At 39.0% G+C, this 27,480-nt stretch overlaps 1 protein-coding gene across 12 annotated transcripts in view; it reads left to right on the top strand.

Annotated features, from left to right (window-relative positions):
* The window catches only part of camk2d1 (calcium/calmodulin-dependent protein kinase (CaM kinase) II delta 1), an 81,173-nt gene that overhangs the window by 47,055 nt on the left and 6,638 nt on the right, over window positions 1-27,480 (top strand). Inside the window, exons 6-16 of one of the 12 annotated variants that reach the window (XM_058624012.1) lie at window positions 844-916; window positions 5,779-5,881; window positions 6,319-6,402; window positions 7,730-7,824; window positions 8,581-8,703; window positions 8,793-8,876; window positions 9,550-9,592; window positions 12,921-12,961; window positions 16,166-16,225; window positions 17,607-17,651; window positions 18,981-19,029. In XM_058624012.1, coding sequence (XP_058479995.1) covers window positions 844-916; window positions 5,779-5,881; window positions 6,319-6,402; window positions 7,730-7,824; window positions 8,581-8,703; window positions 8,793-8,876; window positions 9,550-9,592; window positions 12,921-12,961; window positions 16,166-16,225; window positions 17,607-17,651; window positions 18,981-19,029 — 800 coding nt within the window. The remainder of the gene's footprint in view (window positions 1-843; window positions 917-5,778; window positions 5,882-6,318; window positions 6,403-7,729; window positions 7,825-8,580; window positions 8,704-8,792; window positions 8,877-9,549; window positions 9,593-12,920; window positions 12,962-16,165; window positions 16,226-17,606; window positions 17,652-18,980; window positions 19,030-27,480) is intronic. The other 11 variants (XM_058624014.1, XM_058624013.1, XM_058624015.1 and 8 more) reach the window with 11 other exon arrangements.

Below are 27,480 nucleotides of genomic sequence, written 5' to 3'. Positions count from 1 at the left end.
AGGCCTGAGGGAGGAGAAGGAGGAGGAGGAGGAGGAGGCTCCAGAGAATCGTCTGCACACACAAAACACAAAAGCTTCAAATTGAAAAATCCCAATCTGATTTGTCTTTAGACATTAGATTAAATGATGTCCAGTGAACCAACAGCACCTCCACTACGTTATAGGATTAGTGTCTTTGTCGTGTAATTTGAAATTATAATAATAAGACTTTTTATGGACAAAACCACACATTTGAATCAGAGTTTGAACACTTATTATTAGTATTTTGAGATTCAGAAAAGTGTAAACAGTCTACTCCACGCGATCTTTTGTGACACTTGAGTCAAACAGGTTTGTGGAGGTGATGTGGGTATCATGTAGTCTGTGTCTGTTACATGAGAACCAGCTGCAGATTTGAGACCTCCTCCCCCCTCCTCCTCCTCCTCCTCCTCCTCCCCCTCAGTCTCTCGGGGTCCTGCTTCTCGTTAGCCTGGAGCTAACACTACTTCTGTTTTGAGACTTTGGCGGAGACTTGGCCGTGTTGTGTGAGCAGCAGATGATGGCGTAATTACAGCCATGTTTTTCTTTCCTGGGTTCAGTCACAGACACACACACACACACACACACACATACAAAAAGAAAGTTGGGGAGAGTGTTTTTGAGTAAATGGTCCATTTTAGCATAAATTGCTCACCACTGTGGCCTCTGGGTGAGTCACTTACCACAATGCTGTACAGTCACGAACACGGCCATGTTCTCCCCGTCCCTCCCCTCCCCTCCCCCGAGTGTCAAAGTGAGCTCACAGCCATAGACCGCGATTGGTAGCTTGTCACTAACCCATGGCCCCCTGGTGTTTGCATGCAGTCATTGCATTCAGCAGATCCTAGAGGCCGTGCTCCACTGCCACCAGATGGGCGTGGTCCACCGCGACCTCAAGGTAAGTAGACGCACAAAACAGACGAAGCAATCTCAAAGTCTTTGGTGTCCCTCATTCCAGCAAGTCTGTGTTTTACTTTTCGTGTCCCCTTTTTTCTCTGCTTTGACTCTGACTTTTTAACGCTACCAATCCTCCAATCAAAAAAATCACCCCACGCGATCATTTCCTGTCGCTCGGAGATGTCGGTGCACATTTTTGCAGGTCACAGTTTGCGTTCAGACCTGGATTTAATATTCATCCTGAGGGATCAGATCACAAGTAGAGCAAATTTGGATTCTACTCGTGTCTGAAGAACATCTACCATGGTTCACATAAATCATTCAAACTGAAAAAGTGAAAGATCTTGGACTATTTAGGTCAAAACATTAGTGCAATGATTGCATCCGCACTGGTCTCGTTTCCATCTGATCCAGTGCTGCATTTTCTCGCTGTGCTTTGCTGCCCAACCTCTGGATTTGCCAATCAAATGAACCAGGTGTGTCTGAGGTTTGGTTTACCTTCAGCAGTAATGAGCTCACTCTCTTTGCATCCCGTCCCTGCGCCGTCTGATTGGCGGTTGCCGGGCAGCTGCCACAGCTCGCTGCAGAAACACAAAGACAAAACAAATACAACCCCCCCCCCCGAAAAAAAAACAAGCAAGCAGCAGAGCAGAGGTGCGACAGGGAGAGCCACTTTGTATTGTGTGTGTGTGTGTGAGTGATTTCATGTCTCAGAATGATGATTTTGAGCAGCACAGTGAGAAAACACTCACACACACACAAACAGGAAGGCAATTCATAGCCGTCCTTTGTACTAAGTGTAGCACGATAGTTTATGTAAGAGTCTAGACGCAGTATAACACACAGAGTTTTGACTTGCATTCATTTCGGCAGCCTTAACAAAGCCTTATCTCTAACTTTAACCATAATCTTCACCTCTAAGTTCCTCAGAAATTGGAGAACAAAATCAGTTTATAAGGGACTACTGGTCCTGCTGAGGTCAGGGTTTGTGTCAGAAAAGGTCCTGAATACACATACAGTTAATTCTCAACAGACCACAAGTAACAGGAAGACAGAGTAGAGCTTAAAAGAGAGGTCATAATGACAAGATAATAGTTCACACAAATGCAACACAAGGTAAACAGCGACACTGCACACCGATCGACAACATAGCACTGGAAAATGCATATTGATCATATTTAGGAAGTTAAAATAGACAAAATTATTCACAAAAAGGATATGTGGACACACCAGCTCTAAAACCACAACACTAACACTTTATTCTAAATATCCATTAAAACAAAAGTATAAAGAGATAAGACTTCATCTTTAATTAATAGTCAAATACATAATCTAAGAATTCTGGGGGTGGGGGGGCTGTACATTGTTTGTGCATTTCTGACAGTCAACGCAGCTTGTGCATTTGTCAGCATCACTGTTAGTCCTTCAGACTGAGGCAGAACCCCTGGGCTGCTTTTTCGTAGGCCAGTAATTCTATTTACTTTATGGCTCGCAGTATTACACAAAATCCAATTACAGCTATTACACACACAAGCAGCAAGGACGGAGCATAAATCCTGATCAATCTGATATGAACTGTACTTTCTGCACACACATACAGGACGTGTGTGTGTGTGTGTGTGTGTGTGTGTGTGCGGTTACACAATCTGCACATTGCCAGGTGTTAAAGCACACTGAGCAGCGTCCACACAGATCTGTGTCACACCATCTGTGGCGTGATTCGAAAGGCACTTTTCTCTCCCAAATGGATTCAGATATTACTGAATCAAAGCAAAACACAGGTGCACCCCATAATATTCTACCACATTGATTTTCTGTCACATCTCAAGTCACGGAGAGCGAACGTAGAACCTGAAAGTGCAGAAGCTGCCGATGATTGAATAAATCAGTTTTGTCATCACAGTCCAGTAAGTTAAGTAAGAATATATTGAATGGCCACTAGGAGGCGACTCTGAGCCTACTTCTCATTTGATTTATAATGTCAGTCACCCTTTTTCGGCCATTTGGCATGCCTACGCCTCATTACCCTAACTCCTAGACCGTTTGTCTAGCTAGAAAATTCAAAAACTATGGATTGGCGATCCGTCCAGGGTGTGACCCCGCCTTTCACCCTATGTCTGAGATTGGCACAGCACCCCGTTTGACCCTCATGTGGAGGATAACGCGGTAGAAGATGGATGGATGGATACCGGAAAGCAGAGAAAAAGAGCTTTGCGCCCATATTCTTGTCATTACGGTAGAACCTCAGGACCTCCACGGAACGACCGTCCAATCACAGACAAGATTCACCGGAGAATGACGTCAAATTTTGTGAATGATGATGAGAAAAGTAGAAGATAAAGTAGAGCACTTATGAGTGGACACTGGTGTGATTGACAGCCGCTATTGTCCTGGTTGCAGGTTCATTCAGTTCAATTCAATTTTATTTGTATCGTGCCAAACCAACCTTATTTATTATTTAGCCTTATTTAATTTAAGAGAAATCTAGATGTGTGGTCATCTGCCTCGACTGGTTGGGGTGAAAGGAAAAATGGGGCACAGAGGAGAGGTGGGGGAGCAGAAAATACAACAGTTGTGAACAGTGCGTGATTCACGATGCTTCAGAACGGAAGTTCAGCTCCCCGTGAACTCTGTGTGTGTCTGTGAACGCCTGTTTCAAAGCCTTAAATTTTACAGTTTTGGCCAAAACACCATGTTGTAGTTTTGTATTTTAAACCAAAACGTGCACTTGCCCGTCACACAGTGTTTATGCCCTATTTTATACTGTGGTTTGTCCTGCACTTCACTCTAAATTCAACAAAAAATTTATAAATTGGGCGTCATGCTGTGTTGAGACCATAAACTCAACACAATGTGTATGGACTTTATGAATCAAGTAAGACGTCGACTCCTTTTCGCACATGAACCAGCTGTCGTCCATTTCTGTTACGACGTCGGACAGTTGGAAGAATCCCAACACTGATGTGGAAGCACAGTGCCCGATTCAGTAGCAACTCCATTTCTTGAATGTTGCTTCTGTTTCGGTGACATTTGAAGAACAATGACCTGCATGAATGTGAATCTACAGTGAAAACTTGCTTGACCTTCTTCCTTTCTTTTTTTTTTATATATCCTTCATTCCTGGGATTTCATTGGGTGTTTACAGTGGACGATATCAGGGTCCAACGTTTGCAATGACTGCATGACGCTGATGAATGCATCTAGCATCAAAGTCCTCCTCTTCCTCCTCCCATTAACCTCTTCTTCCTTCCCCCTCTTTAAACCTCTAACCACAGCATGCCCTTCTGATCTGCACGTGTCAGAAATCTCTATCTCTAACTGCTTCCGAATTCCCTTTAAATGCACATGTTTTTCCCGGCGCAAACGAACGTCTTGTCGGTGAAAGGCATGTGTGGTACCCTCCGGAATAAATAGCACAAACGGTATGTGTTGGTGATGTGTGGGCCGTGTATAACGAGCGATATGAGCCATAATTCATTCCGCATACACACGTATACACTCTGCTTTCGTCGGATGGGGACACGGTGCTGTATACTGTATGTCTGAACTCAATATGTCAGCTTTAACATACAGCGTGTGCGAGTGGGAGGCTGAGGAACGGGCTCTTTGTACGGCAGACATTTTCGTCAGAGAATCACAGGTGTGAATAATCTGATGAATTATGGCTGGGTTCCATTTAGCTGCCTCAGTTTTGACGGCGCATACTGGTTCACTTCGATATTACCCTGACGTACATGAACGGAGCTATCGTTAATCTGATTAGTACCACTTTTTGGGCTTTTCCTGCCAAAACACGTCACCGTAGGATTCCTGATTATGTCGTTGTGAAAGTGCCTTAATATAAAGTGAAAGTGGCAGAATTCCTCTACCTACATCTGTTTTTAAGTCTGGGTTCATAAGCGTTCAGCAAAAAAAAAGGTGGCAATCCACCTGTGAACGGCTGTTTAAAAGCCTTACATTGACAATTTTGGCCAAAACATCATGTTGTAGTTTTGTAATTGTCTGTCACACGGTGTTTTTGCCCCGGTTTATCCTGTACATGACTCTAAATTGAACAATATTTTCTAAAATGGGACATTTCGCTGCATTGAAGAAGACCCCAAAATTAGCAGACGAGACCATAAACTCGAGAAAAATGTGTATTAACTTTATAAATCGAGTAAGAAGAAGACTCATTTTCTCTCGACTAACGAACAAACTCACTCTCGCTCACCCAGGGTGAGCACATGAACCAGCTTTCCTCCATTTCTGCAACAAACACACACTTTATTGATATAGAATGCCAGAATCTTCCACCTGATAGTAGTGAATTATTGTAACATAATTCTTAGCTGTTATTAAAGCCGTCGAAGCAGTTTTTAATATGGTCTCAAATTCTATTACACATTCAATTATACATTTATATAATGTGGATTTACAAATGTAGAATGAGTAAAACTATACAGACATCTAAAGTAAAGTAAGTCACAGTGTGTGAATTATGGCTCGCTCCACGTGTCACAGTATGCCGTGGCTCCGTAGAAAACGAGGTGTAATTTCTTTTCGACCGCAGCACGCTCCTCTTTTGTCGTGATTATGTTGCACCTCAGTCACTTCGAATGATTTCCTGCTCTCGAAATGTCAACAAATACATTATTCATGTTGTCTGAATGTTTACCAAAGCCCCGCCCCCTACCAGAGCTTCGCTGACCCGAACACAACAGAAAACAGGTCCTGACTCAGGTCTTAGGTCGTACAGTTCAGGTGGACCTGTAAATAAAAAATGATAGACAATGACCTCAGCCTTGCTTAAATCTTTATGAATCCCAGTATCAGAGTAAAGTATCACTTAAAGGGTTTGTCTTTGTTCCCTTTAACTCCAAGCCAGAGAATTTGCTCCTAGCCAGCAAGTCGAAGGGGGCGGCGGTTAAACTGGCCGACTTCGGCCTGGCCATTGAGGTGCAGGGAGACCAGCAGGCATGGTTTGGTAAGTGCGCATCACTTTTACAGCTTTTAAGTAACACTGCATGAGCCTTTTATGTTTTAAATGATCTAGTTCATATTTGAAATGGAACAATTCCATTTTTTTTTGTCCCAGTTTTCTTTCTGTTAATGCCTAAATCAAGTAATCTGGAGCCCAAACTAAGTCCCTTAGTTGCACCGCTCTAAAGGGACAGGGTGTGTCCCTGCTCCTGGCTCTTACATCAGTCTGGATTGGACAGATGTCAGACCTATTTCTCTCCTTGTGTTCCCCAAAGAGCCGAGGAATAATTGGTCTGTTCCCTCAGCTCCAGCCTCGCACTGTGTTCTGACTTTAATACCGCTTGTTGTACGTTCCATTGCCCAGAGGGTCTGCTGCTGATTTGAGGTTTGAAACTAGGCTGTGGTGGGGAGCTTTAGTGTGTGTCTGTGTGTGTGTTGCAGGGTTTGCCGGAACTCCAGGGTACCTGTCTCCCGAGGTGCTGAGGAAAGATCCCTACGGGAAGCCGGTGGACATGTGGGCGTGTGGTAAGATTATTTTTTATTTATTTATTCTTTGGTTGCCCCTCGTTTTCCATCCCAGTGGAGCAGGTGCTCGTTACTAGTTGCACACAAATCCCGTCGCTGTGTGTGAGACACACAGTGACTGCAGAAGTTTGCTGCAGGTGCTCATTTTCTGACACCCATAGATGGCACAGATGACTTTTACCTGACAAATTTAAACACTCTGTGTTAGTTCATGTGGGACATGGTAGTCATTGACTCAGCCGAGCTGAACATGAATATGCACGGTTTCCTAAAGATTGACAAATTGGCCAATGGGCCATTGAAGAATCAACAGTGACAACCTCAAACACAAGGATTATTCGATTAATTGATTAGAGATGGGACGATACCGAACCCTTTATTTTAGAACAGAGGTGTCAAACTGGCGGCTCGTGGGCCACATGCGGCCCCGCATTTGATTACATGCGGCCCACCAGTATCATGTTATAATGAAAACGTGGCCTGCGAAAGAAAATAGACAGAATATAATACTTAATATATTTGCCAGCAATATTTTTACAATATTAAGATATTTGGTTGTAATTACATCATCGCCATCTTTCTAAATCACACTGTAAGGTTTTTTTTTGTAAAAATCTGTAAAAATCACCTTCACATGATATGTCCACCCCCCCCCCCTTTTTTTTTATTTTATTTCTTTATTTATTTCTTTATTTACTTTATTACTTGTACTGTTCATTTCATCCACATCTTTCTCTTTCACTAGGTTTTGTATGTTAGGCCTGGCAGTGGGTGGGGGGTGGTGGGTGGATAGGGATTCCACATTCAGATGTGATGTCTTATGCTCATAATGTATTTTTATTTATGTCCGTCAAATTATTAAAAAGGTTCTATAAATAAAGAAAAAAAAAATCAGCTACACATTCTGTACATTCCATGGTGTGTGTGTGTGTGTGTGTGTCTGTATGTGACGCAGTGGAACACAGAGGGCTCTTACTTCTTGAATTAATCATTGCTCACGCTTATTACACACACTTGTGACGGGCCAGGGCCACCTGGGCCTGGGATGTCAAACACACACACACACACACCTGTACTGACTCAGCGGCTGCACAGAAACAATGGCCCGTGTTGTGTTGTGTGGCCACCGTCCAGCCAATCCAAACCCTAACCGTCCCTGGTAACGGCAGCAAAGTCAGACACTTGGTTTCTGTTTCTGTGAACACGCCGATCTATACTTAGACGTGGTGCAGGTTCATTCATGTCTGTCTTTATTTCTCACTTCACAAACTCAGGATTGTGGTGTTTTGGTCATTAATGTTTGGTTTGTGTGTGTTTTGTCGTGTAGGTGTGATCCTCTACATTCTCCTGGTGGGATATCCTCCATTTTGGGACGAAGACCAGCACAGACTCTACCAACAGATTAAAGCTGGAGCCTATGATGTGAGTGGGTGCATGTATAGGCGGTCAATGCAAAACTGAGGAGCACCACAACAAAAAACAGAAAACAAAACATGAAATTGAGTTTTTTTTACATACATTTACTTCGTTAGACAAGTCAAGGAGAAGAGTCCAGAGTTTTCTCTGGAAGTAAATCCACAGGATCAGCTTTAGCTGGAGGCTTTGAACTACTTTCTGCTTCTGTTGTGCACCCAGTTAAGTTGAACTTGTGAACTTGTAGAGGACATCCTGAACTTGGAGATTTCAGAAAATGTAGAGATAAAAAAGTAAAGTTAGCAGGTCATGGCAGAGCTCGGTAAAGTGGAAATTTATGAACAATGAAAGGGTTAATCTTACTGTCTTTTCTTCACTAGTAAAAGATATGTTTTATTAATTATTACAGTATTGTTTTGTGTATCGTTATCGCTATCGTTCTCATTTATACGTATTATTTGCAGCCGAAAATTGATTAAAATAACAAACTCAAATCAAGGGAGTGTTGATATGTGCTCGTCTCACAAACACAGCTAAGGTTTCTGAAGGTTTTAGAAAACAAGAGCCAAATACATGATAACAAACAGAAAAAGGAGATTGATGTTTTTGTGAGGTCTTTGTCTCCACTGGTCGGTGTTTCCTCTGCAACTCTTTCAGTTAGTGTCAGTGTTTGTACAGTAAAAACGGAGGATTTGCAGCTTCTTAATGTCGGTGAGAGACGCTAAATAAACGTTTGCCGCGGTGTCTCCGTCTCTCTCAAAACAGTTCCCGTCCCCAGAGTGGGACACGGTGACTCCAGAGGCCAAAGATCTGATCAACAAGATGCTGACCATCAATCCAGCCAAGAGAGTCACCGCCACAGACGCTCTCAAACACCCGTGGATCTGCGTATGTATCGGGTTTTTTTTTTTTTAATACAAACACACGACTGAAAGTCCAGATAAGCTCATCTCTCTTCTCTCTCTGTGTGTTTACAGCAACGCTCCACTGTGGCGTCCATGATGCACAGACAGGAGACTGTGGAGTGCCTGAAGAAGTTCAACGCCAGACGGAAACTCAAGGTTGGTAATAACGACAACACTGTAACACACACTTTTTTTGTTTGTTTTTTTATTCTAGGAAAGAGGAAGTAGTCAAATAGCTGCACCTTTTATCAACACATTGAGTATGAATAATTCACCTGCTAGAGAACTGACTGAAGCATTATTCCTGTATTTAAATCACTTATCTGGCTCCAACCATTCAGCAGAGAATTCACTTCAAATAGTAGGTTTTTAAAGTATCATATCCCATCAGACCTTTTAGATCCTAGGGACGGAGTGCATGAAAAATGTGAATAAAAACCACTCGCAATGAGTTAATATTGTTTAATTTACATTATCAGGGCTATTGTAAATGGGAAAAATAATTTATATATATATATATAATATATATGTATATGTATATGTATATATATGTATATATACATATATATATATATTATAAAAAAAGTGCCTTGCTTGCCCACATACAGTCCTAATGGTTTATTTTGAGGTGCTACAAGAGGGAGTCATTCCAGGACGTAATGATTTTTTAGTACTCCAATAACAGAGGCTTTGTTTTAGAATGATTATGATCACAATAATATCATGACGTGACCTTTATTCAAAGTTACCCCAGGCTTTCTGTGGACCTCTGTCTAATCATTAACCTTTTAGCTTATGTAAACATCATAGCCTGTTTGTCTCTCCCCAGGGTGCCATACTGACAACAATGCTCGCCACTCGCAACTTCTCAGGTAGGAATCGACCAGTTATAGTTACAAGTGACGGCCTTTATGGAGTAGTTCTTAGGTTTTTTTTTAAGTGGAACGGCCGGACTCTGACTGCGTCGTACACACGTCCTGTGCTGAGGAGCAGCAGGAGACAGACAGAAACTCTGTGGAAAATATCAAGAGAAACAGATTTTAGCCGTTTAGCAAAGGGCTTAGCTAAAATTTAGTTAAGATAATATGTCAAAGGGCTTTACAGCGTCTCACTCTTAAACTGCCTTTTGTCTGTGACATTTGTGTCTGCAGAGAAAGTCAATTATTTTAACTCTTAGGGGAGCTACGTCTATGAGGTGACTCCAAATAAACGACTTTCAGTGCAGCAGTGGATGTGTGCTGCGATGCAAAAATTGATGATTTACAAAGTGACACTAACTTCAGTTTTCAAATGGTAAAAGGCTGCCAACATTAAAATACAATCACATATAGAATATACATACTCTTTAGATGGTGTAGACTTATATTTTCTGCCACTAGGGGTCACTCCCTCAGTTTAAACAATAACAAAAGACCTAGTTTGATGATGTCGGGATCATGAGCTTCAGCTCACTTTGTGATTAGGTGACTGATCCTCTCCGTCACTAAGTGAGTGTTTAATGTATTGTATGACAATACATTAAACGCTCACTTACTTTCAATATAAATGTGGATTTGGCTTATATTTAAAAAAATTAAATATAATATTAGTCTTTTGTAATTTTTAGTTACTTTAATGGAGAAATGTTACATGTGATTTGAGCTGACATACGTCAGATTTGATTGGGTGGCCTTTCTTAGCTTTTGTTAAGTGGTTTAAACCTGGTGTCTCCACTTTAAGCCATGTTTTTACTGAGCTTGTGTCTGTGTGTCGACCACTGTTTCTCAGCACAGGGAGCTCACGTCACACAGAGCGCAGTATGTAAGAGACTGGCCTGTTGTCCTTCTCAACAAAATGACTGTAACATTTGACGTTGTTTGCTTCCTTGACTTTGTCTTTATTATAGATTTGTCTTTTGTTTAAGATGCATTTCTTTCAAGTGCAGCTGTTTTTGAACACGTCCTTCAGTGCCTGTTAAACTCCACCTATTTCCTCACTTTTTTTCAGCAGAGAATGAAGGATCAATAAAGTCCTGTCTACAGGTCAATTGCAAAGTGCAAAACCTTTAAACGCAGTCTAAAGCGATGGATCGTTTCTCTTTGTGACAAAAAAACAAGCAAACAGTCGAAGCTTATATTTTAACACTGATGTAAAGTAACCTGTGTACTGTCAGTTGCCTTCAGAGAATGTTAGTGTTCACCTTTGTTTTTCTTCCTTCCTCCTCTTGTGTGGTAACTGGTGTGTAAGGTAAGAGTCCGCAGTGCAGTTGACACTTGTCTACAGTGTCTAACTACCCCGTCAGGTTTGATTCTGAGGCATGGCATGACGACTAAAGCACCAGTAGAAGTGCTTTCAGCTGACTCAGCGTGTCTGTTAATAGTCATATTGGAGGAAAAGTCTGAACTCATCTACCATTTCCGTCAGTTAAACATGAAGCATGTAATTTCTGCCACTAGGGGTCTATCCATCCATCCATCCATCATCTACCACTTTATCCTCCACCAGAGGGTCGCGGGGGGTGCTGTGCCAATCTCAGCTACATCGGGCGATAGGCGGGGTACACCCTGGACAGTTTGCCAGTCCAAGGCAGGGCCACACACACATAGAGACAAACAACCATTCACTCTCACACCTATGGTCCAATTTACCTAATCCCCACTATCAATTTATGGAAATTGTGGTCTTCGGCTCACTACCTGCCCACAAGCAGCTCACTTCCAATTACTCCAAGGCTTGTGCAGAGATCTGTGAGCTTGTGCAGCTGTGATTTCATGGAGCAGCAAAGACACTGAGGTGACCAGGCGATAGAATTTTTATAATCAGCCAGGTAGTTAGCAATCACATCAAGAACCAGTGCCATATTGGGTTTTGGTGCCAGCGCTATTTTGAAACTGCGGTAGGCAGGTGTTTTTGACATCTTTCTGGGGCGTTAAGCATCAAATCCAGAACTATTTTTATCAAATGCGTGGAAATACTACTACCAAGATTCTCCATATCAAATTTAATACTTTTGAAGTCCTTTTTTTACTTACAAAAATAATGGAATTTAATGCCATCTGCATGACCGTAATAAATTAAATCATCAAATTAGATTAAGATAAGAGATAAGTATTATTATTTATATAATCATTTTCTACACACTCAAAATTCCTACACTAGGGTTAGGGTTAGCATTTCTGAATTTCCCCCAAGAGGAAGTGTGCGTACCACTGGTGCTACACGTACCACAGTTTGAGAACCATGGAGATTAAAGTCAGTGATTCCTATGAAACAAAAAACATCTAATTTCTTAAAGCACATAATTAAACAATCACTTTCAGAAATACTTTCCTATAATCTGAGACGTTATCTATCTGTTATCCCATAATACTTTCACATGATGAATGATACAGGGCAACCTCTCTATGTATTATCCAATGAAATGTTTGGCTCCTTTTTTAGGTTTCTTTGCAGAGTTACGAGATTTACATTTAGTCAAAAAGGTTATAATGGAACAAGCACACTTTCCTCCAGTATGGCTGCTAATAGACAACTGATGGCATTGAAAAGCAGCTCTTAACTATTAGACATGCACATGTCTTGGTTTCGACAAATCACTCCTGCTAACGCTACCCCTCATTTTCACTGAGGCCGCATCAAAACACCCCGAACTCCTTGTTGCTCCTGCCTCCACCACCCACTCTTCTCTTTCTCTCACCGACTTTCCCTGCACGTTGACTTAAACGCCGGTGGTTTTTCCCCTGCCAGCAAGAAAAAAAAAACAACAACAATCTCTTCTCACATGATTCCAAGTCACTTCTTCCAACAAACCCAAGGTGTTTGTCTTTTTTTTTCCACTGGCGTGTTTGAGATAAAACACACAAGTGCCTGTGTGAAAGCTGGCAGAGAAAGAAAGAGCGAGAGAAGCTTAAAAAGCCCAGTTCCTCGGACACTGCTGTGCCGACTCCTCAGCACTGCTGCCACTGTCTCTTACAGTCTCATGTGATGAATCTAATTCCACGTTCCAGACTTAATGATCCACTAAGTTTTATTTCATCTCGACTTGATTTGCATTGCCCCCCACCCCCCCTTTCTGCTTCCAATTCTAGCAGTATCTCTTTGAGGTTGCTGGTAATTGGGCAGCCTTGAATAGACCTTATGCATGCGTGTGTTTCTGTGTGTGTATGTGTTCATTCTAGCTGGCCACTGATTTCCCTTCATTGTTGTCTATTTTCTCAACAGCAGCCAAGAGCCTGCTGAACAAAAAGCCGGATGGTGTCAAAGTAAGTCCAATCTCTTTTTCATTTCCTGTACAGAAAGCGTCGGTGACCTGTGCGCCACACTGTTTTTAACACAGTGTGGAACTTTTGGACTCTTTTCAAGTGCTGTTCCTCGAGTGTTGTAAGGACTGTCAGTGGTATTAAATATTACAGGGAATGTCATCATTGTTTTGCCCACAAACAGCCACATGGATGATTTGCTTTTCTTCGTTTTCACTCACATATTTGCAAAAAATCATAGCAGATTTCATTCACGTGACACATTGTACGGACATTTATTATAAATGTGTGTTTGTTAATCAGGGCTGTTTATTTGCAAGAATCCTGAAAGCAAACGCAATATATTATGATTTCCCTCCCCCCAAAAATAGTCTAATTCAAGCAAAACTCTCATTGGAAATCCTGCTGCCAACTAGTGGTCGGTGGCGTAAATACAACACAAAACAACTGTCAACAATATTTCCAATATAACTATACAGCGCTAAAAATAAATGATACAGTAGCACACCATTGAAATATCACAGTATTTTAGTGTGGCTGTATTTTCTTCCACCTCTTCTTACGTACACGTGAGGATATTTAAAGCTGCAGTCCGTAATCTTTGGCAAACCTTAGGAAAAACCTTTTCATAAGCTGAGTCTTTCTTCTGTTAGCATTCTGGTTAACACTCAGCAAACTACCATTCATTTTGATTCATTTCACCCTTCAGCTAATGTATATAGCCTCGATAGTCTCTTGCCTTTTTGCTCTGCTTTCTTCTCCACCATCTTCTCCAAAACTAACCATCTTCTTTAGATGCTTATTCTCTTAAAAAAAAAAACACATCTAGTAGAATCAAGGTTAAAATGTCAAAGTAAGAGATTTGACTCACTACGATAATAAGTTGTGAAACCAAAACAACGAGCACCAAAAACCAGAACTCCCCCCCCCCCCCCTTCTCCTTCAAAGTTTCATGTTGACTTTCACACTTTCATTCTTGTTTTGACTTATTTCCTCTTCCCTCTTTAATCTCGGCTGCCTCAATGACTAATGTGTGTTGTTTCTGTGGTTTTTTCTCCTTTGTGGCAGTCTTGCCTTTTCAGTATAGACAATCCACCTGTTTATTCTCTGACTGCTCTCCAATGTGTGCTCTCATTAACCAAACACAGGCTCAGTTACGATCAATAAAAGTGATCAGTCCACTTATGATCTATGTTATGGCATCAGAATGGGACTATTCATTATAGACTAGTCACTGTTTTTTTATGATCTTGGGCAATAGCCCATTTACCCGCTCTACATTTTTATCCCTGCGGGGCTTTATGTTTTTGGGTTGTCATTCCATCTGCCCCATTATTGTGAGTGTGAAATCTCAAGAATGTCTTGAGGGAGTCCTTCCAAATTTGGCAACAAAAAAAAAAATGTTCTCCTGGAACTGAGAATGAGCTGATTTAATGTTGGTGGTCCACGGTCACATTAACCTCACAAAACATGTTTTTGGCTTGGACATTGAATTCCTTTCAAGCCCATGTTATGTGACTCTGAAAAACCTAATTTAATTGTTAGTGAGGGTGGGTCATACATTTAGACTTGGATTCATTAACTATCTTGTTGTGTTGCCATGTCTGCTCACCAAAGAAAAGGAAGATGGACAGCTCAGAAGATTTGAGGGTAGGCCTTGAGCTTGTAGATGGTAGTTAGCAGTAGCCAGAATGCTGCACAGAGCTAAAAGATGGGGAGTCACTGTCTGACTGAACAGACTGAGGGAGACATTAACAATTTAATAACAATGTTGGCATGTTACACTCCTGGAATGTTCTGATTACAAGACACTGTATTAAAATCTATAATCTATCAATTTCTCTCTGATCAGGGCTCTGGCTACTCTTAATGAGATTGATCTCGTCATTTCAATATAGAGTTTTATTAACTTTGCATTCTGTATTTTAAAAGTTAGAAGTTAAAAGGTAGCTTTTTTACTTTTTGATAAAAGGACTTTTAGAATCAACACATTTAAACTTTGGAAGTTAAATTGTAGCCACACAGTTGGTGTAGTGGTTGGCACTCTTGCTTTTGAAGACGTGAAGGTTTCACTACCCAGTCTGAAACAAGGGCCTTTTTGCATAAGGTTTTCAACTTGGGTTTTCTCCAGGTTATCCAGTTTCTTTCCCTAGTCCAAAAACATTCAGATTTGGGGGATTAGGCAAATTGGACACACTCTAAATTTGTGTGAGAGTGGATGGTTGGCCCTGTGATGGACTGGCGACCTGTCCAGGGTTTGCTCTATGTCAGCTGGGATTGGCACCAGCCCCACCAAATCTTAACCTCTGTGTTGGAAGGAAAATCTTGCTAAATCTGTGCTAAATAGCTCTTATTTTGACATCTATTCGTGACCTAGAGTGTTTGATCAGAGCTCTGATTGTAGATCTAGGAGAAACTTTCCCAATTAGGCAGTTTGTCTAGGAACAAATCGCTAAAATACAAAATGGTAATAGCTACATTTGTCCAAATGCACCAACCTTTGCCTCATCTGTACTTTGCATCTCATGCTAAGACGACCAACATATTAAAACATCAACATCATCTGAGTGTGTTGATGTTAGCTGAGGGGATTACTTGTCATATCCAGGCCATATGGCATGTACTGTAATCTCGACTGTTTCGTTGCGGATCCTCGTGCCAAGTAGTAACCCCCTTCAAATTAAGTGAGAATTTGATTTGAGCAAAGTAAGAACGATGTCTTTAGCATAAAAGCAGTTGGTGTTTACAGTTCATATATGAAGGACTCAGCGGATGATCTCATCCTATATTATGTTGAAAATGCTGCATCATATGCACCCATTCACCAGGTAGATGTCAGTGCAGAGTTTCCACTGATTCATAAATCTTCTGCAGAGTAATTGGGTCATTTGTTTTACTCCAGACTGTCATTATATTTTCATCTACCTCAGTGAGCAGGCAGCCCCTCTGAGAAGAAGCCTCCAACTTCATTTATTCACTCCTGAACTTCATAAAATCTGCCGATCTCAGCCTCAACCCTGAAGCTGATCCGGTCTGTGCCGGATCTTTGGATCATTCAGCTGTGACTCCCTGACAGAAACTCTCCAGGCACAGCGTTTTCCACTTTTTCCCTCCACAGCAACTGCTTGCATTAGTGTTTGGACACTAAGCCTTGTCACTTCTGCCCTGTCCCGCCTGTCTACCTGTCTCTCCACTCTGTCCCTCCAGATCAACAACAAGGCCAATGTGGTCACCAGCCCCAAAGAGCCTGTCCCCACTCCTGCTCTGGTACACTGTCTGTCTGCCTTGCCGCATGTGTGTTTGTCTGCATGACTCTGTCAAACGGTCCGTCTATTGAATTACATGTCTTTCTCTTTATTGTCCATTGGTGTTTTATTTCTCCACAGAGCTCAAAGCCCACAAATGTCGTTCATGAATTGCGTAACATGAGCTTGTCCACAAACAGGATCGCTTTATTGCATTGCCACGTTGCTGTACATGGGCTACATTCTCCTTTGTTGTTGATAATGACTGTAATGACAGCACTGGGGTCATTGCACGTCAGCTGTTGCCACATAAAAGTCTTTGTTGTCAAATTAAGTGGAGACAACAATGGCTTGTTATCAGGCAGAGACATATGGAGTTCCAAAATGGGTTTTGAAAGCAGTAAACTGTAAATAACCATCTGAATTTCAAGGTTAAAACATAATGTGTAGTTAAGCTAGTAGCCTAGCATACCACATGTGAGTGTAACAATTAGATTAATTTCACATTTTGAGATGTTTAAATTCAAACTCATTGTTTGAACAAGACATAGAAAGAATATTAATAGAAAGAACATTGATGTCACTGATGTTTCGTTTGTCTTAGTCTCAGAGCTAAAGCTAGAGGAAATTAGCCTAGCGTAGCGTAAAAATGCAAAGCAAGGTTTTTGCTAACATTTTCCAAATATGACGAAGCACATTTAAATTCATATTTTGGTGGATGCTAAGTTCAGATGTTGTAATTTCACTTGCATAGACATCAGAATAGTTTAATTTGTTCAAGTTTTCCAATTGATTAGATTTCCTCCCTCTATAATAATTGCATTGCTGTCATGAGTTTACTATTTGAAAGCCCAAATTTGCCATTCCAGTTACAAGAAATCCTAGCTTAGATTTTTAAAGTTCAATAATTAATGCTCTCCTTTCACTGCTTTGAAGAAAGTGCAACTTCTACTGAAGGGATTTAGCTTTTTTCCACTGTCTTTGGTCATCTACCAGTCATATGGCACATGTGTACAGTTTCCTCTAATTTTTTAACTTCACACCGGGTTATTTTACTACAAAGTTGTGTATGATTGCTCTGCTTCACATCTAAACCTTCCACGGGTGTTGAAGTTGTAGAAAACCTTTCTATTCTATGGTTGTTTGCCAGGAAAAGACAGATATGGATCATTTACCACAGTGTCTGTGTTTGATGTCTTTGCAAAAGGATTTTACCTGTCGTTCAGGGAACTGTCACAACAACCCCATCTGTCTGTGATCGTGCTGTAGCGTAATGTCGTAAATCTGTCTATTTCCCTTACTTCCTTCGCCACTTTTATGTCTCTTCCTTTTCTTTCCCTGTACGTTTCTGTCCCACTTCCTTCCTAACTCACTTTTTGTCCCGCGTCGACCTCTCAAATCAGGAGCCTCAAACCACTGTTATCCACAACCCAGCTGATGGAAACAAGGTATACAGCTGATCAGGTGCTAGTCTGAGGCTGTAGTCTGCTGCGCTTAGAATAGAGCCTGGATGTTGTTCCTTCAAATATGTGTGTGTGTGTGTGTGTGTGTGCCAGTGGTTGTTCTTGACGCTCAACATGTCAGGCAAAAGAGAACAATATGGACTCGCATTGCATGACGTCATCAACTGCATGTCATCCTTTAACCTCATAGTGTTCATCTCAGAAATACAGTTTTTTTTTACAGTGTATCTTTCTATAAATAAGATAAAAAAATTTTTAAAAAAAGTTTGATGTGCCGCCATCGTCATGGTAACCTCACAGTCACTGTCATCATTGTGTGACCAAGGGATTATGCATGCTGCTGCTGGAACATAATAAAGACCATGCAAACGTTTATTCCAAAGCTGTTCCAAGCCAAATCCTGAAGACAATCTAAGCCTGGAGTCCCATTGACTTTTTTTTCCTATATATGGTTCTATACATAATAATGTATAATCCATAAAATGGAACATGAGTGCATGCTCGTGTTTTTTGTTTTTTTTGGCTTTGTGCAGTGACATGATGATGTTGTAGCTCATGGTGACGCCTAATGTGTTTTTGTGCATAGACAGAGCGTTTGTAGAGTCATATATGAAACGAGTGTAGAGCTGTCCGCTTAATCCATCACTACAGCGCAACTTCCTGTTGGTTTTGTGTGTGTTTGTTGAATATGATATTTGTGTAACATGTACGTACAACACATAAATGAACAAAGGGAAATTCAGTTGAACTCTGTTGTTTTTTAATCAATTTTAATTAGATTTAGTAAAAGTAGTCTTTCAAAGCCAGAGAAGGGGCTACATCCATACTACTACATTTGCATTTAGTCGTCCAGACAAGCATGTGCCAGGATTAAAACGAAACAGATTTCTCCTCTGCAGTTGTTTGAGCTTAGTTCCAGAAAGCACAACCAAAGAGTAAATAACAGCAGCTAATAAAGGCGGGGAAACCAGCAAATTATGTTTTAATGAGAACCTATCTGGAAGTAACTTCTCAGTGTCCTGAGCAAAACGCAGCCCTGGAGATGTCAAACGAAGACAGAACCAGCTGCATTTCCACTCTCCTCTGTTTTAGATGCTTCAAAACAGTGTGGACAGCAGGTGTAAGTGTCGCTCGCACACAAACATGTAGTAGCGTGGATGTAGAGCCGAGAGTGTGTCAGCGCTTCCTGGATGAAATAAAGACAGCGGGCGACAGCGGTATGTGATGGAGGGGTGAACGCTGAGACAGGGCTTGTTTGTGCTCAGTCGTCAGCCTGCTTATACTCACTGGGGGTTTCTATGTGTCGTCTCACAGGAGTCCAGCGAGAGTGCCAACACTACCATCGAGGATGAGGACGTGAGAGGTAGGACGGTTCAAACTGTTCTTCTCTTTGCAGGACTTGAAGGTCACATATCTTTTTCTTCTTTGGGTCACTCATTAGTTATCACTACTGTTTTTTGGACTAACCGTTAATTGGATGCGACTTGCATGAGTGTCTTGCACGTGTACAGTATTATTCACTGTCTTTAAAGTGTTACCATGTTTCATTTCCCATCATTCACGTTGCTCCATTTTAGCTGGACTCGTGTAACTTTTCTGGGTAGATTATGGGCCTGTACACACGAGTTGAGCAGAATCTGTAAATGTTTTGCATTCTACCTGCTTTTTATTCACACATAATCTTTTTTTTTGGAAAACATGTCCAAGAAAACACCATCCTTGTGTTTCCGTGTATATAAAATCTACAGTACACAGTTTGGGTATCGGGCACGTCGTTTTCATTTTAGACATTTCCAACACTTTTTCAGGATTTCTAAGTATTTTTAACCGATCTACAGTTCGGAATTGTTCGCTTTGATTCCTGTGCCAGATGTCGCGCTTGTGACAAAAAAAGTACTAAAGTAAAGTACTATTGCATTCCATCGCAGGGCCACACACAGATAGAGACAAACAACCATTCACTCTCACACTCACTCCTATGGTCAATTTAGGGTGTCCAATTTACCTAATCCCCACATTGCATATTTTTGGACTGTGGGAGGAAGCCGGAGAACCCGGATTTTTTGGAGTTGGGTTTCTTCTTTTCTTTTTCTGATTCAGTGAGTTTGATTCAGTGTCGCACAGATACGGAGGCCAAGTATCATAGCGACTCAGCTCTATTAACAAACAGAGAACAAAGGTATTTCCTTATCTAAATAACAAAACCAGACAATCAGGTAGGGTCACATGACTGAGGTACTCATTAACAAATGTTGATTAAATCATGATGTAACCAGTTTTTGGAGCTAAACGGGGGGAAACATTTGGCATTGACTTTTTTTGATGATGATTTTGATCAAAAACTAATTTTGAACTACAGAAAATTTAGTAGAGTGTAGAAGTTTCTCTGTTTCTCTGAAGCAACCAAACATCTGAGAAGAGCAGTACAAAGTTGAAGTTGCTTGTCGTCACTGAAGTCAATATTTTTAGTCCATTTCTTTGAGCTGACCAAAGACCGTTCCTGATTTGTGATTGTGTGTCTCTCTGCCTGTGTTGTGTGACCTTTCTTTGACCTTTTGACAGAACAGAAAATCTTACCGACTTGATTTTTCCCCACATTTGCGCCATCTTTACAGTACTAAGACTTTCCTCATTCCTCTGGCTCGTCACATTCATATCCTTACCCTCACTATGTGTGCAATCATGCTTCCACTACATACACCGGGCCCATTAAGGGCTAAGCCTGTCCCCTTTATAATGACCTCCATTGTTATTCGTAGCTGATGGGGACATCATTCCTCAATGCTCCAGTAACCTGATTCAGAGGGGCTTTGAAATTGCTCTACTTATTACAGTCTTCACTAAAATGTGCTCAGGTTTTCTTTTCTTTTTTTTCTTTTTTTATTCAGAATAAGACAGTTTCTCCCCCTCATCATTTCTTCCCACTGTTATTATACTGTGATCCTGCTGCTCATCTGTCTTTTGCATTTTTTGCTTCTCAGCCAGACTTTGAGCAACAAAGAGCCTTAATGAAGAAATCTTTATGAATTAAAGGGGAATGTTTTAATCACGACATCTTTTGTGGTGATCACAGCGGCGCTTTTGTGGAGAATTAAAAACGCTGGTATCGTAACGAGGACATGTCCGATTCATTTGCCCCTACTGTACATGAATGTGGAATGTATGAATGTTTTATTTCTTCTCTGAAAGAACATGGGATTGAAAAACCCTCATAAGCTGTATCTCAAATCAGGGACTGCTTCCTTCAGAGGCTGCATTTGAAGACTGATTGTGTCACAGTGTCATGACTACAAAGGATCCAACGAAAAGGTGAAAGTGGTGGCCAACGTCAAAAGTCGTCTTTTTAAGTTGATTTTAACATACATATATATATATATATATATGAGACTCAGGCAATACAATCTGTCAGTTTAAGTCAACGTTATCCTTGTCAGAACAAATAATAAAATAGAAAGCCCTCCATCACCAAAGTCCATAGAGAAAATGTGCGTTTTTAGCTCATGGGGACACGTGTGATGCTGTGCTACTGCTGCCTTGTTTGGTAAGTTTGTGTCACGGAGTTGAATCCAAACAAAAGTTTTCAGTCACTGAATTTGCTAAATAACACAGTTGAACTTTCTTTGTGGAGGCAGCAGGGCAGCAACAACTCCTGGGTGCTATTATGTAAAATTGCTTATTTTCTCAATGGGGTTTGGTGCGGGGGGTGAGCAGATCACAAAGCGACACAAACTTGAATTTCCAGTCCAAACAAAAGCTTTGATAAAGTAAACTATATTCTTGAGTTTAGTTAAGTGTCTCCATGTGTCCCTCCTGACAGGTAGGTTTTCAGTGGACACTGTCTCAGATTGATACTCATCACACTTGAAAAACCTGAACTATCACTTTAATGTTCCGAGTGCTTCGCCTTAGCCCTCAAAGTGGACAAACATGTAATTAAATCACTAATTTCTAATTTATACGCCAAACATATACATAAAAACAGGTGAGTTCTAAAGTTTATTCAAAAAAATATCATGGATTACTAAAAAGAAAGCATGAGCACTTCCATTTAGTTTGTAGACAACATTTTCTCTGAAAATAAACCACTTAAATCCATCCACTTGAGAGTAGTTTAAGGGTTGGCTGAACTTCCTGGCAAGTGTTCATTTCTTAATTAGACTTAATTAGTGTGTAGTTAAAGCAGGTGGATTAAAAAAAAGTAAGTGTAACTATGTCATATTTATGTCATAGTCACATAAATAAAACAAATGAATGTAGTGAGGTGAGTTGAGCTTTATTAGAATAACCTCTTACCTTTTTTTTTCAATTCTGAATGTTTAAATGCAGAAGTGCTGTCTTATAGCACCCCCCACAGGTCAGGATTTATCATGACATCCTGACTTGTCAGTGTCTCTGTGAACCTTGATGACAGAGAGTAAAAATTAAGAAATAATAATTCCCCTTGTCAAAATAAAGTTACAAAGTTATTTACAAGATTGTTTTTTTTTTTTTAAACTATTCAAATAAGGCATCCAAAATGTCTCAAAAATGTCATAGTATAGTAAGATGTCCAGGAAGAATAGCTTGTGCTGTAAATACACGACTTGTATCTGTAAGGTTTTGAGTTCAAGTCCCATCATCATGGGTTTTAGTTTCAATGAAAACAGTCAAAAGCATAGGATTTTGTAAGGTCATGGCCTTGAATCTCACAAATAGGATCATTCCAAGACTTCAGAACATAAAGACACCAATAAAACAATGTGAACTAGCTCAGTAAGATTAGCTTGTGGTGAAAAAATAAAACTTCTCTGTCAGAGCTTGTGAGTTCAAACCCTATCTTGATGCCTTTCTTTTTTTAGCTCAAGATTCAGTGAACAGTCAAAAGCTAGAAGAAAACATTTATCATTGTCAGAGCTCAGTAGTTTAGAACACTGCTGTGAAGGTCACAGAGTTCACAGGTTCAGTTCCTGTAGAGAACGAGACATTTTAAAGTTCAATAAACATCCAAAGTAAAAACCGAAAGGAGGTAAAAACTCCCAAACGAACCAGTTACACAATGAGTGATTTTGGACGACATACTATACTATGACTTTTTTGACTGATTTTCGACGACATGCTATACTATGACTTTTTGACTGATTTTCGACGACATACTATACTATGACTTTTTTGAGTGATTTTGGACGACATACTATACTATGACTTTTTTGACTGATTTTCGACGACATGCTATACTATGACTTTTTTGACTGATTTTCGACGACATACTATACTATGACTTTTTTGACTAATTATGGACGACATGCTATACAATGACTTTTTGACTGATTTTCGACGACATGCTATACTGTGACTTTTTTGACTGATTTTCGACGACATACTATACTATGACTTTTTTGACTAATTATGGACGACATGCTATACAATGACTTTTTGACTGATTTTCGACGACATGCTATACTGTGACTTTTTTGACTGATTTTCGACGACATGCTATACTATGACTTTTTTGACTGATTTTCGACGACATACTATACTATGACTTTTTTGACTAATTATGGACGACATGCTATACAATGACTTTTTGACTGATTTTCGACGACATTCTATACTGTGACTTTTTTGACTGATTTTCGACGACATGCTATACTGTGACTTTTTTGACTGATTTTCGACGACATACTATACTATGACTTTTTTGACTGATTTTCGACGACATACTATACTATGACTTTTTTGACTGATTTTCGACGACATGCTATACTATGACTTTATTGACTGATTTTCGACGACATACTATACTATGACTTTTTTGACTAATTATGGACGACATGCTATACAATGACTTTTTGACTGATTTTCGACGACATTCTATACTGTGACTTTTTTGACTGATTTTCGACGACATACTATACTATGACTTTTTTGACTGATTTTCGACGACATACTATACTATGACTTTTTTGACTGATTTTCGACGACATACTATACTATGTCTTTTTTGACTAATTATGGACGACATACTATACTATGACTTTTTTCACTAATTATGGACGACATACTATACTATGACTTTTTTGACTAATTATGGACGACATACTATACTATGACTTTTTTGACTAATTATGGACGACATACTATACTATGACTTTTTTGACTAATTATGGACGACATACTATACTATGACTTTTTTGACTGATTTTCGACGACATACTATACTATGACTTTTTTGACTGATTTTCGACGACATACTATACTATGACTTTTTTGACTAATTATGGACGACATACTATACTATGACTTTTTTAACTAATTATGGACGACATACTATACTATGACTTTTTTGACTAATTATGGACGACATACTATACTATGACTTTTTTGACTAATTATGGACAACATACTATACTATGACTTTTTTGACTGATTTTCGACGACATGCTATACTATGACTTTTTTGACTAATTATGGACAACATACTATGCTATGACTTTTTTGACTAATTATTGACGACATGCTATACTATGACTTTTTGACTGATTTTCGACGACATACTATACTATGACTTTTTTGACTGATTTTAAACGACATACTATACTATGACTTTTTTGACTGATTTTCGACGACATACTATACTATGACTTTTTTGACTGATTTTCGACGACATACTATACTATGACTTTTTTGACTAATTATGGACGACATACTATACTATGACTTTTTTGACTAATTATGGACGACATACTATACTATGACTTTTTTGACTAATTATGGACAACATACTATACTATGACTTTTTTGACTGATTTTCGAGGACATGCTTTACTATGACTTTTTTGACTTATTATGGACGACATACTATGCTATGACTTTTTTGACAAATTATTGACGACATACTATACTATGACTTTTTTGACTGATTTTCGACGACATGCTATACTATGACTTTTTTGACTAATTATGGACGACATACTATACTATGACTTTTTTAACTAATTATGGACGACATACTATACTATGACTTTTTTGACTAATTATGGACGACATACTATACTATGACTTTTTTGACTAATTATGGACGACATACTATACTATGACTTTTTTGACTAATTATTGACGACATACTATACTATGACTTTTTTGACTGATTTTCGACGACATGCTATACTATGAATTTTTTGATTAATTATGGACGACATACTATACTATGACTTTTTTGACTAATTATGGACGACATACTATACTATGACTTTTTTGACAGATTTTCGACGACATGCTATACTATGACTTTTTTGACTAATTATGGACGACATACTATACTATGACTTTTTTGACTAATTATGGACGACATGCTATACTATGACTTTTTTGACTAATTATGGACGACATACTATACTATGACTTTTTTGACTAATTATGGACGACATACTATACTATGACTTTTTTGACTAATTATGGACGGCATACTATACTATGACTTTTTTGACTAATTATGGACGACATACTATACTATGACTTTTTTGACTAATTATTGACGACATACTATACTATGACTTTTTTGACTGATTTTTGACGACATGACTTTTTGACTGATTTTCGACGACATACTATACTATGACTTTTTTGACTGATTTTCGACGACATACTATACTATGACTTTTTTGACTGATTTTCGACGACATGCTATACTATGACTTTTTTGACTGATTTTCGACGACATACTATACTATGACTTTTTTGACTAATTATGGACGACATGCTATACAATGACTTTTTGACTGATTTTCGACGACATTCTATACTGTGACTTTTTTGACTGATTTTCGACGACATGCTATACTGTGACTTTTTTGACTGATTTTCGACGACATACTATACTATGACTTTTTTGACTGATTTTCGACGACATGCTATACTATGACTTTATTGACTGATTTTCGACGACATACTATACTATGACTTTTTTGACTAATTATGGACGACATGCTATACAATGACTTTTTGACTGATTTTCGACGACATTCTATACTGTGACTTTTTTGACTGATTTTCGACGACATACTATACTATGACTTTTTTGACTGATTTTCGACGACATACTATACTATGTCTTTTTTGACTAATTATGGACGACATACTATACTATGACTTTTTTCACTAATTATGGACGACATACTATACTATGACTTTTTTGACTGATTTTCGACGACATGCTATACTATGACTTTTTTGACTAATTATGGACGACATACTATACTATGACTTTTTTGACTGATTTTCGACGACATACTATACTATGACTTTTTTGACTGATTTTCGACGACATACTATACTATGACTTTTTTGACTAATTATGGACGACATACTATACTATGACTTTTTTAACTAATTATGGACGACATACTATACTATGACTTTTTTGACTAATTATGGACGACATACTATACTATGACTTTTTGACTAATTATGGACGACATACTATACTATGACTTTTTTGACTGATTTTTGACGACATGCTATACTATGACTTTTTTGACTAATTATGGACGACATACTATACTATGACTTTTTTGACTGATTTTCGACGACATGCTATACTATGACTTTTTGACTGATTTTCGACGACATACTATACTATGACTTTTTTGACTGATTTTAAACGACATACTATACTATGACTTTTTTGACTGATTTTCGACGACATACTATACTATGACTTTTTTGACTGATTTTCGACGACATACTATACTATGACTTTTTTGACTAATTATGGACGACATACTATACTATGACTTTTTTGACTAATTATGGACGACATACTATACTATGACTTTTTTGACTAATTATGGACAACATACTATACTATGACTTTTTTGACTGATTTTCGAGGACATGCTTTACTATGACTTTTTTGACTAATTATGGACGACATACTATGCTATGACTTTTTTGACAAATTATTGACGACATACTATACTATGACTTTTTTGACTGATTTTCGACGACATGCTATACTATGACTTTTTTGACTAATTTTGGACGACATACTATTCTATGACTTTTTTGGCCAATTTTGGACGACATACTATACTATGACTTTTTTGACTAATTATGGACGACATACTATACTATGACTTTTTTGACTGATTTTCGACGACATGCTATACTATGACTTTTTGACTGATTTTCGACGACATACTATACTATGACTTTTTTGACTGATTTTAAACGACATACTATACTATGACTTTTTTGACTGATTTTCGACGACATACTATACTATGACTTTTTTGACTGATTTTCGACGACATACTATACTATGACTTTTTTGACTAATTATGGACGACATACTATACTATGACTTTTTTGACTAATTATGGACGACATACTATACTATGACTTTTTTGACTAATTATGGACAACATACTATACTATGACTTTTTTGACTGATTTTCGAGGACATGCTTTACTATGACTTTTTTGACTAATTATGGACGACATACTATGCTATGACTTTTTTGACAAATTATTGACGACATACTATACTATGACTTTTTTGACTGATTTTCGACGACATGCTATACTATGACTTTTTTGACTAATTATGGACGACATACTATACTATGACTTTTTTAACTAATTATGGACGACATACTATACTATGACTTTTTTGACTAATTATGGACGACATACTATACTATGACTTTTTTGACTAATTATGGACGACATACTATACTATGACTTTTTTGACTAATTATTGACGACATACTATACTATGACTTTTTTGACTGATTTTCGACGACATGCTATACTATGAATTTTTTGATTAATTATG

This window comes from Solea solea, chromosome 3, assembly GCF_958295425.1.
Source record: "Solea solea chromosome 3, fSolSol10.1, whole genome shotgun sequence".
Classification (NCBI taxonomy): Eukaryota; Metazoa; Chordata; class Actinopteri; order Pleuronectiformes; family Soleidae; genus Solea; species Solea solea.
The sequence above is the reverse complement of the archived record's forward strand: the minus strand, read 5'-3'. Positions and strand labels throughout refer to the sequence as shown.